The sequence below is a fragment of the Miniopterus schreibersii genome (genome assembly GCF_964146895.1).
Source record: "Miniopterus schreibersii genome assembly, chromosome: 1".
Taxonomy (NCBI): Eukaryota; Metazoa; Chordata; class Mammalia; order Chiroptera; family Miniopteridae; genus Miniopterus; species Miniopterus schreibersii.
In genome coordinates this window covers 42,654,209-42,666,248 of record NC_138101.1, presented here as the reverse complement: position 1 = coordinate 42,666,248, position 12,040 = coordinate 42,654,209, and the positions used below count along the sequence as shown (strand labels likewise).

The window sequence follows — 12,040 nt, the reverse complement described above, 5'->3', positions numbered from 1 at the left end:
AATGCATTGGCAAAGTAAGGTTCATCCCATTGGTATTTTATACTAACAACAAGGAGTGTGAGAGTTTTTATAGGAAGCTGTCCCCTTGGGGAGAGATATGAAACTGCCTGCAGGCTGAGATCTGCTGTAGGTTCAGATTCTTCTGTTTTCCATAAGGATGTGGAAGTTAATAAGAACCACAAATGCATCAGCTGCTCTTGCACAATCGCAGCCTTCGGTAAGGAAAGATGCTGCCGAGCCCATGGCTTGTATCGGTCAGAACTCCTTGGCAAGAGGCTGGCTCCTCCGATCAGTGTTTATGACAGAAGCGGTGTCCAGAAGTGCACCTCTGTGAGGTGTTTCATGGACACTTTGTCAGAATGCTTTTGACTGAGGGATAAAAAATGTGGAATGTTCTGTTTTTATTGAATCATCCTTTGCCCAACTGAAAGCCTTTGCAGGGAGTGAGGGTAGGGAAGAGGGACAGTTACTCAGGCCAAGTGGTGCTGGAGGGGTATCGGCCATTCCTGGCCATTTTTCTGAGCATGTCCACTTTAAACAATTTTTTTGATGTTTTAAATAATCAGAGATGTCAGGATTCCAGTCCTCATTACCTACCTCTTCTGTAAAATTCCTCTAGAGGTTGCTCACTCTCTTTTGGGGCGTAAGGAATTTAGGAATAAATTCTCTTCAGATTGTGGGATGGCAGGTTTGTGGACATGGCCCGGATTCTGGTGTCTGACACCAGAGGGGTTTAGGACAGACCGGCACTGGTGGTTTACATGCCAGCACATTGCTGGTCACAGCAAGTGACAGGAGGAGCTGAGGGTCAAGTTTCTGGAAACTAACAGAGTTGTGGCAGCAGGCCCGCGTTTAGAAATAAAAACTGACCAGTGTCAAGTTCTTAATGACGCTGTTAGACAATATAACACATTTTGGAATGGGACCCAATGTATATTTTCTCCTCCATGAAACCAGGACAGCAGATGCCTGTTGCTAATATCAGATGTTGTAGAAGGACAGAGTTACAGCCATGAAATAAAGCTATCTAGAACACACAAAGAAATAAAAAGGCAACCAGCGTGTCCCAAACAACCCATCAGCTAACAAATTAAACACTTTTGAGATAAAAATTGAACAAATCATTTTATTTCATTTAGAATCTGAGAGTGTCCTTTTCTGTCACAATGGGCACTGCAATAAATTAGGGATTCTCAAACTCAGCACTACCGACACTTTTGGCCAGATAATTCTTTGTTGTGGCGGGCTCTTCTGTGCATTGCTGAATGTTTAGGGCATCCATGGCCTCTACTCACTAGTAGCACAATAAAATAATGTCACCAGATATCTTCACATGTCTCCCCCACCTCCCAGGGAGGGGTACAAAACCACCTGCTGGTTGAGAACCCCTGCAATAAATCAATACCTGCAAAAATGATCAGTTCTTCTCAGATTTGTTATGCAGGATCTTAAGACTATCTACCCAGGGGTTGTGATTTATTAGAGGGCAGAATTAGTAAGGTAAGTGTATGGGGATAATAAATGGATTAATTACCATGTCTGTTTTCTATGGAAATGCCTCACTGAGCAACTGCAGATATTGTCTTAAAATATTTTTTTAATAAACAGTTTATAGCCATTATCCAACAGACAGTTGGCAGAGAACCAGTTGCTTTGTGGGTATAAAGCAAGGAATCTATGGGCTCCTCCAAGCAGTGGATGCCTCTGACAGTTACTGAGAGCCGAGTCCCACTTCACCTAATGAGGTTCTCAGTGCACGTCAGCTCCCTCCTTCCCCCACTGTCCCCCACTCTCCCCACGGTACACTCCGCAGGCCTCTTGCTTTCTCTTGCCTAAGTAAGCTCATCTCGTAGCCTTCGCCCGTGGAACCGCAGCTCCACTGCCAGCTTGCTCATGGGCTGGGATCCCAGCTGCTGTTCACTAGGACAGGCACCCTTAGTGGAGACAGGTGGCCTGGAGGGGAGGACAGGTAGAAGGGATGCTGACATCTGACAGCAACCTGCAACTCTGCCGCTGTGCCTGCGGACCTCCTCTGGGGCACTTTCCAGTTTCCTCTTTCATGAATTAGGCCGCTAAGAAGCTGGGGTGCAGTTTGCAGAGCCAAACAGGGGTCCTGTCAGACACAGCCAGGTAAGCAGAGATTAAAAAAGAATCTGAGAAATCCCTGCTTCCTTACCTGCCGAGTGAGATCCTCCCAGCACTCATTTCCTTTCCAATGATTGAGATTGAATGCAATTTTCTAAATAAAAGTTTAAGAAATACCGTGAACAAAAAGTTCCCCGAAAAGTAACCCCTAACAAAGCAACTGGCTGGATTGCTCGTCCTCAGTCCTTGCAGTGGGGCCCGTGGTGGGTGCAGAAGCCTCTGTCTTGGGTCCTGGTGGTCTGGCCCCTCGCTCAAGGTTGGCCCGTTTCAGCTGCAAATCAGCCTCCACACACCTTTAAATAATGGTTCTTTTTGTACCAGAAAGGGGAAGTTGTAGCAGCCAAAGGAGAGAGAGGAAAATGAAACAACCAAACCAATAAAACAGGGCTTAAGATTGTCGCTCAATGCGCTTCAGGTACTTGTAATTAATTCTACTGGATAAGCACTTATAAATAAAGAGCAGTTATCCCTCCTCCCAGGCCACGTTCCTCTGTTAGGAGTCGTCGTACAGAGGGTTGTTGTAGTTTCCCCAGGAGCCGTAGTCGTGATCATCCAGGAGCCTTCCGTAGGAGGAGTGCCTGGTGGGAAGGAGAAGACGGTCGTGGTTATTTGGAGAAGTTGCCCCTCTGACGACAGCTAATGCCCTGCAGCCTGAGTGGGGAGGCTCACAAGGCCCACGGGAGGGAAGCTGTGATTCTTCACTAGGACATCCCCTTGGCAACAGACCTACCAACCTGTCGAGGTCAGCAGGGTCCTGCTCTCTCCTTGACCTGCAGTGCTGGAGAAAGAGGCCCATTTCCATGGCTATTTAAAAAGAAGTTCTGGGCAAATGGGAAGGTTGCATTCCTGGCATTCTGACTTAGGTCCTGAACTTAAATTTCCCTGAAATAAGTATGTTCCCACCCCTCCTGACATTTATATAGCGTTTTACAGTCTACAAAATGCATCTATGTTTTGCTTTCACTTGATCTTCAGAATAAGCCATGGGGCAGATATTGCTTATCCTTATTTCTCCAATGAGGAAAATGGGGCTCAGAGATGTTAACTGACATGCCAGTCACCCTGAGCCACGCGTCAACACCCTGCCTCCTGGATCTAAGTCCAGTGCTCTGAGCTCGGCTTCCCAGAGTCTGATTAACACCTTAGTTCAGTGGCAGTATGGGTTTAATGGGTTTTGGTGGTCATTCTGGGAACCTGTCCCACAATTCATATTACTTCTATGAGAAACAGACCTCAGACAAAGTCATAACAAAGGTTTGCAAAGCCCAACAGAATCTGGCCCTTGTTACTTTTCCGAGCACATCAGCTACTATTCCAGTTCTTGCTCCCTCTGCTCCAACATGCTGGCCTCATTCTTTCTTCTCCCTTATGCCTGGATATACTCTTGCCTCAGGGCCTTTGCACTTACTAGTTCCCTCAGCTTGGAACAGTTGTCCTCCAGATCTCCACATGGCTTATTCCTTCATCTTCTTCAAGTCTTTGTACAAAAGTCACCTTCTCAGTGATGCCTTCATTAACAACTCCAATTAAACTTGCATCTCCCACCCCACCCGAGCAGAGCCCCCAAACACTCCCTGCTTTATTTTCCTCATAGTTCTCATTACCTTCTAACATACTATATAATTTACTTACCTATTTTGTTATTGCCTCTTTCCCCTAACGAGACTATAAGTATGGATTATTTGGCTGTTTTCTTTGTTTTTAGCTCTATCTCCAGAAGAATATCTGGCACATAGTAAGCCCTCAATAAATTTTGGTGGAAGAAACAGTGATTGGGGAAAAAAATACATCCTGACAGACCAATCTGTTCACAAATTGGGAGCTTCCTAGAAAGGATTATGGTCATTTTAAGACTAAAACTAGTGACAGGAGTGGGAAAACATCACAAAATGAACATGTGGTGCCTCTGAGGTTCATGCTAGCATGTGAATTATTACACCTTGCCACTGGAAATCAGCTATGCTATATATAGAACAGATAAACATGCCCAGTCTTAGCTAGATATAAAAATTAAACAAAATAAAGATATAATCTGAGAGGTACAGAAAGCATTTGCTATATTTATATTTGTTGCTAAAATAATTGCTGTTACTCTCTGAAGCCTATTTCCATCTGTCAGGTATTTGAAAAAGACATGATCTGTTGCAAAGAGCCAGACCTTTGATGTGCTCGTTTCTCTAAAGGTCCACATTCATTTCTGGGGGTGCGAGGAGGAAATAGATCACAAACAGCACATCGCCTATCTTCTGATTGACCAAATGGAGAGGCCAGTTTTGGTAGATGAGGTCACCATCTATCCATCGCCAACATTCCTCCCACAATTCAAACCTCCAGTTCCACTCAAATCTTTTAACAGGATGGTTGAGAAATGGGAGCTGTAGAATGGACAAGTGAAAACTTGGGGATTATAAGACTGGAGCCGAGCCTAAATTTCAGTGTGACTTAGCGTTGCGAGCCTGGCCAACATCTACCTAATAAACATGTTCCTTTATTGATAGAGCATTCCAGCCTCACCTTTGCATGGTAAATTAACTTCTAACACCATTTTTATTTGCATCATATAATTTTATTCCCTTTAGATGTCAGTAGGGCCAATAGAGGTATGTTCTTGAATGTGATTTTAACCCCCTGTTTCTTCATCTATAAAAAGGAGAAACTTAAAAACAATTGTGTTAGAGTTGTTGGGACGATTACCTGAGGTGATGCACATAAAAGGCCTGGCACATAGCAAATACACAAAAAGTGTTGGCCAATATTGCTTTTTAATTTTTATTATAACGAAACTTACACAAACCCATGGCAAATCTGTAAAAAGTAATAAAAGACATCGAGTGAAAAGTGAGCTTCCCTCCCACCAGAAACTCCTGAAACTATGCCCCAGGCAGTTATAAAACCAGCTTCTTATATTACTGTTATTTGAATTTTTAAAAATTATTATCATGCTGGAGTGAAGTTAGAGGATTAAAAGTCTTTTGGTCATCAGGTTTTACTGATAATGGTTATTTTAGGTAAGACTACTTGATCAGAGCTGTACCTGAATCTGCTGTATCGGAAGAGACATTTACCACACACACAATACAGTAATAGATGGATCTTTCATTTTTCTGAGCCTTCTCATTGTATTGAACAATGTGTTGAGCAAAATACTGATAAATGAGGGTAGCAAAGGAAGAGATATAGATAAACCATATTTGGGAATGTGCTGAACCCGGAAGGCTTGCTTAATATATTAATGAGCCTAAAAAGAAGAATTGGTTGTGCTGGGATTCAAGCCAGGCTTGTTTAAATCCTACCATATATAGAGTTAGACAAACGTGTGTGTGTGTGCGCGCGCGCCCGCTTATGTGATAAGTGAAGAATAATTGATGATCATTCTAAATGATCCGTCTAGGTCAAAACTTCTTAAATCATGGCCTGTTTTAGATGGAAATGGGGGAGGTTTTCAGACTGGCATTTGTGAAGTCTAGAGGTGAAAATACTCTCATTCCCAAATTTAGGAAGGTGGGGCTCAGGGTAACTAAATGACTTTGTCCATGTGATTTAATGGTAGAGCTGGCACTAAAACCTAGGTCTCCCTGTTCTATAACACAACACTGCCTCCTCTAATTTCAATCTGAATAGCAATCTGTACAAATGACATCATCGCCAGGTCAAAGAGTTTTGTTTACTCAATCTCTCAGTGAAGACTGGCACTCACCCAGCATAGCTGTTTCTACTGGCTGTGCCTTGGCTCTCCTTAAATGATAGACCTCTTGGGGGCAGACTGTGTCTTGTGTTTCTTCTTATTTTCTGAACATCCAATATGCTGCTCTTGATGGTTCTTTTATAAATATTTGATGATAACTGGGTACATTCAGTAGCATATAAATAGTATATATGGAGTTTGCTTGGTCAATGACCACAGGGAGTAGTATGGCCTGTGGCAATTTATCGTGCAATATAACTGTGGCAAAGTGAAAACATCTTATTAAAGAACAAAGCGTCACCAAGCCAGGCATGGCTCAGTGGTTGAGCATCAACCTAGGACCCAGGAGATGGTGGTTCGATTCCCAGTCAGGGCACATGCCCGGGTTGCAGGCCTGACCCCCAGTCAGGGGTGTGCAGGAGGCAGCCGGTCAATGACGACTCTCTCATCATTGATGGTTCTCTCTCTCTCTCCCTCTCCCTTCCTCTCTCTGAAATTAATAAAGATATATTTTAAAAACAACAACCAAGAGTCAAAGCCACCATTTTGACCTTAAAAATAGGAAGAGGAAAGAGAATTACAGCTAAATTTCACCCCCGGATGACGCGGCTTTAGAAGACTGGGTGCAGGGCTCACAGTCCCTGCTAATCGACAGCACAGGGCTCGCTGTCAGTGTTATTCTAGTGTACTGTGCGGATTAGTCAGCTAAGAGCAGAACCGAGGGGACAAGACAGGGAGTGATTTATGTTAAGTCCTTGCCTCATTGCTTCCTTCTCAAGTGGCCTTGCTCGAATAGGGAGCAGGCCCCCCCCCAGTCGGCGAGTCCTTGTTTATGAAAACTGGTACATGTGGTGGTGACCCTGTGGTTTGGGGCCTTCTCCACAACCACAAAATGGTACCTATTTTAAGGTAGTTGTAGCATCAGTCCTTAATGGACCTCCATTGTCTTTGAAAATGAATGAGGTTTCGCTTTCCTTGTGTTGAAACAAACATATTTTAGAAACACCTTCCCCCTTATAAGGGTCAAGCCCAGATCCCCATCAGGGCTCCAACTTTATTACCTGTCCTTGCCTCTCTAGTCAGGGAGTCTTGCCATTCACTCATTAGTGCTTGTTATGTGCTGAGAAGGAGGGATATGAAAATGAAGGAGACATGGCTCAGTGCTGTGAAAACACAGCTGAACTTGCACCTCATCCGTCATTAGTAATTAAGCCTTAGACTCTCATCATCTATTAGCAAAGCCAGATTGGCGCAGCTGACACTGTCTCCATTTTTTGTTTCCACTGGTGCCTTGCTTTCTCTTATGGTCGTTTCCCTGCCTGGCTCCTTTCATTGAACTATTCATTGAAAACCTACTATCTATTTGGCTCTATACTGGGGCCTGGGGGATACTTCAGTGAATTAAAAGACCCAAATCCCTGTCCTAAGGGAGAATACTTTTAGTAGGGGCAGACACAATAAATAAGACATGAAAACTAATATGGCAGATGGTAATATATGCAATGGAGGAAAATAAAGCAGGGAAGGGAAGTGAGGAATTCCAAATGAGAGGTGGGGATTCTCATTTTGAACATGGTGATCAGGGAAAGTCTCACTAAGATGACATTTGAGCAGACACATAGAAGAGATGCGGATGAGCCACATGGATGTCTAAAACATACCCTACAGACAGAGAGAACAGCAAGTGCAAAGGCTCGGGCAGGAGCAGACCACACATCTGTGAACCAGCTACTGAACTATAATTTAAAAAGAAACTTCTTATATTGGAATGGTTTTAGATTTATAGAAAAACTGCAAAGATAATTCCCACATGCCCTTCACCCAGCTTCCCTTGATGTTAACATCTTACATAACCATGGCACATTTGTCAAAGCTAAGAATTGTGAGCTACAATTTTGAAGTCAAGAAAACTGTGACCATTAGGAGTGATTTTACTTGCCCACAGTTAATATCACAATTCAGGAATTCTATCACTTTCGTCTTCTCATTACCAAATCCCAATGATGGAAACATTTCTAAATATCATTTTCATAGCGCTCTTTACATAGTCTGGGTTTCTTTTAAAATGCAGTTACTTTTAAACTAATCTTTAAATAACCACATTTACTTTGAAGGGACAGATACAATTTGTTTTTTTAATTTTAAAAATTATCTGCCAGGTATCATGCTGGCAGACACTCATTACCAAAAGGCCTGCACACTGGAACACCTGTCTGTCTGTAAACAAGCTCAGGGTCACGAGGCAGCTAGTGCGAGTGTGTGGCTTAACCGGTTCCCGTGGCTTCCCCTGCTCTGAACCTCCTTTCTCCCGATTTGAAGGAAACAAACACTGCTTCCCCTAAACTTTCCTACCCAGAGTCATTCAGTCAGGCACAATGTTTATAAAGCAGCTATTATATGCCAGGTACTACCAGGGGCTTGATATCCTTCTGGTAGAGGAGACGAGCGAAGAAGGGATTCCAGCAAAGGAGGCAGGTGCCGCAAGGGGCTCTCCGTGGGGAGGGTGGGTCCCTTTTGAGCCAGACAACTTGAAGTCAGCCAGATACAAAGAGGTGGGTGAAATAATACCTCCAGCAGAGGGCTCGGCATGCTCTAAGTAACGGGCATGGAGCAGCAGGGCGGCCTCTCTGGGAAACGCTAGAGCGAAGCGTGTGTTTGGAGTGTTAGGAGACGAGACGAGACGAGGGGACAGCAGCTGATGGTGTGGTTGGCAGACCAGCAGCCTGGCACCACCTGTGAGCTGGTGAGAGATGCCGGTGACGGGCCCCACCCAACCTCCTGAAGTAGACCCTGTGGGGCTCAGACCCAGGAAACTTTTTTTTTTTTTTGTTTTGTTTTTAAATAAACTCTCCCATTAATTCCTATGCACATTGAAGGTTGAAGTAGAGAATCAAGTCACCTAGACCTTCCGAATGGTGGAGCTGATCTGAAAAAGGCAACCTGTAGATCACAAACTGTAGGAAACCTTAGCCTTTATGATTGGCTGGGCCTACTCTTCAAACCTAACAACAACCAGAAAGAGACCAGTTATATAAAATATAACCACCGAAGACCGAAAGCAAAACAGGGGCCTTCTAACAAGATGCCTCCAGAGCCAGGCCCTGTGGAGCCTATAAATCAACATCACATTTATTTCCGCGAGGGAACAGCCGTCCTGCCTGTCTGGGCTACCAGCACGCCTAATTATAGCAGCGTCCACATTGCTGGCGATAGCAGACACGGCCTCCTCGCAGGGGATTATCTCCTGGCTGACCGGGTTTGAGCCAATTTAAACTAAACAAAACCGACTTACTTCATTCTTCAATCATCACTAATTAAAGACACCCTTCTGCAAGAGGCAGGCAGGGCCTCTGCTCTCCTTTAGAGCTGCAGACAAGTCCTGGAATAAAGACTGCTCAGAGATAGTTTCATTTAGGAGCATACGGCCCGGATGCAACTTCACAGGCATTTCGAAGAAGCACAATTGAAACTCCAACATGGAACATTAGAAAACGGAGCTACTCTGCCATCTTTCTCCTCCTGGCACCCCCTCTCCTTTGGGCCCCTGATGCCTACTGAATGGGACTGGGGGCGGTTACCATTTTACTAAGCGCCTGAGTAAGCATTATTTTAACAACAGTAGTTAGTCCTTCCAGCGCCCTCATGTCATAACCAGCACGCAGTTTATCTGCATCATAATTTAATCCTCCAGTCCTGAGTTAGGTTTGTACAGTGCCATTTTAAAAGGAAGAAACTGCGCACAGAGTGGTCAGTAACCTTGCCTCCGGTGCGTGTTCCTAACCCCACGCTACCTGGCCTCTCCGGGGGCTCTCCATTCCTACTTCCTCTTCTAAGCAAGCTCGAAAGGTAGGCACTCTTCGCTCTATTTTTGCAGATGAAATATTAAAGATCAGGGAGACTGCAGTTTGCCTCAATGGTAAGCAGAACCTGACCACGAAGCCCATGTTCCTCCCTCCATACCACGCTGCTGCTGGCTAAAAGGGGGGTCGACAGAGAGTAGAGAAGAGCCCTGAAAGGTTCAGAGCAGTTCATTTCTGGAAGCTGCATCCGAAAGTGGCCTAGGTATCAGAGATATGTGGCTCTCCTGCAGGGAGCACTGCCACAAAACTAGGGGTCACAGTCCACAAAGAATAGGGGTGTGAAAACGGATGGCTAATGACTTTATTGATGCCTCAGAGGGAAGCAGAACTTGGGAGAAAGGTGGAACTACTAAGACACTGCTAGCAGAGCTTGCACGGCAAGCCCTTTTCTGGCTGTGAGGCTGCTCTCTCAAGCGGACTCTTCTTTTGCATTTGTAGGGACATAACCTGTGTTTCAGGCCAGAAGCTAATGGTTCCCTCATGGGTTGTGATTTCAGTCACTTGCTACTCTAGCCAAGTGAGCTAAATGACCACAGACAGCAGATCTCTTGCCATGTTATTGTTCTCAGAAATCTGGGACGATAGAAATAAAATAAATTTCCAGCCAAGGCAAAACCCAGCCTTAGGTAGACACACACACACACACACACACACACACACACGTCAACTGAGCCAAATGTATTTTTGATGAATGATTAGCAGGGCTTTCCAAGAATCTGGCAAAACAACACTTGAAGGGGTTTTAGCACAGTCTTAAGATTCATGATAGTTATTAACCTCCTTATGTTATTTTGCCCAAATAATTAACACAGCAACAGAATGGGGTTTTCCTTAGGGGGTTTCTAGACAGATTTCTGAGCACGTTATCTGTCCTTTAGTTGGAAGTGCCGAAGATGAACAGCAACCTTCTACCACTGGGGGCCTTCCTCCATTTTAGAGGGAGGACCTATAAGGGGGAGAGAAACCATGACTAATTCAGCTCACTCACCACATCTATCTAGTGTTGAGAATGCCTTGAGAAAAATATACTTTAAATTTTTAAAATGAAATGTTATACAATTTTAATCAGCACTCATTAGGGCCGATTTAATGGCCTGCTAAGAAAATTTTCCAAACACAGTAAGTTCTGAGATGGCAGGACTGTGTCTCATCACTGATGTGATCACCCTGCTCCCATGCTCAGAAGGGTGCCTGGCACATGGCTAATACTCAGAACTGTCATCAAGCAACTGTGCTATTGTTGGGGTCCCTTCTAGTTGACCACTTCCATGATGATGGTGACGATGATGGCAGGGTTATGTACTCGGGAAGCAGTATCCAATAATCCTCCCAGCAGTGCTAGCAAGGAGCTAAAATTATGGCCCTTATTTTACAAGGGAGAGAAGTGAGGGTGAGTGAAGCTCTGTAATGTGCTCGGGTCACACTAGAACCTGCTCCAAAATGGTAGAGCTGGGATTCAGATCGAGGTCTAGCGCTGTGGAGTCTGAATTCTTAATCACTGTTCTAGACTGCCTGTCTAGTAGGTGGGAGGTTTGAGATGGTTAACTTGAATTCTTGCCTGAAGTCAAGAAGAGTCCTTAGGTTATTTCAACATTATTTTTGGCAAGTGTGTGGCAAGAAGAAGAATTTCTATTTCAAGCCACACTCCAGTGGAGGTTGTATTCTTGGGGACAGAGCCCTTCAGACACTCACCAGTGGTGGTTCCAGAATGACTCTAAATTAATCCGTAAGTCCCTTTTGTTGAGCGCCCCCAATAAAAAGAGAAACTTTGTTATAAAGTGGGAATGAGGTTCTTAGGCTAGTTCATAACAGCCAATTTAACTGATAATTAAAAGACAGCATATCTGCAGTAATAAACTGGCAATTAAACCAGATGAAAAAGAGTGCCATTCGGTAAGATATAATTCATAAAATTAAGTTTGCTGCTCAAGAAAATATAGACTTAATGAAGAGAAAGGTTTTCTCTTAAAAAATATGAAGGAGATTTAAGGATGCTTTTATAAAAGGCTTTTAAACACAGGTAGTTCTGGCCCTTTAATTCCAATTTCTCTTCCAAACCTGGCTTTCCTGTTCTTTGTACCTTAGCTGCAGGTGATATTACGGGGCACTCTTATACTTGACACAGTCACTAGATTGAGTTGGTCCCCATTAGAACAAAAGGTGGAGGGAGATAAAAGGGAAGGAGGAAGGGGGAGCACCCTCATGGGCACTGGTGTGGGCAGGGTGTGTGCATAGGGACGATAAAGTAAATACGCTGAGCTCCACACGAGCAACCAGCACAGGAGGGAAAAACAGGCCGTGCACACGCCCTTGAGGAAGAAGCAGGGCTGAGGCGAGAAGTCGGTGGGCC

The 12,040-nt window shown here is 44.3% G+C and overlaps 1 protein-coding gene across 2 annotated transcripts in view; it reads right to left on the bottom strand.

Moving 5' to 3' along the window:
* Positions 1-1,112: 1,112 nt before the first annotated feature.
* Positions 1,113-12,040, bottom strand: part of PARM1 (prostate androgen-regulated mucin-like protein 1) — a 95,622-nt gene continuing 84,694 nt past the window's right edge. For both annotated transcript variants that reach the window (XM_081144229.1, XM_081144228.1), the window contains one exon: positions 1,113-2,723. In XM_081144229.1, the coding sequence (XP_081000355.1) occupies positions 2,639-2,723 (85 nt within the window). In that variant the 3' untranslated portion in view covers positions 1,113-2,638. The remainder of the gene's footprint in view (positions 2,724-12,040) is intronic.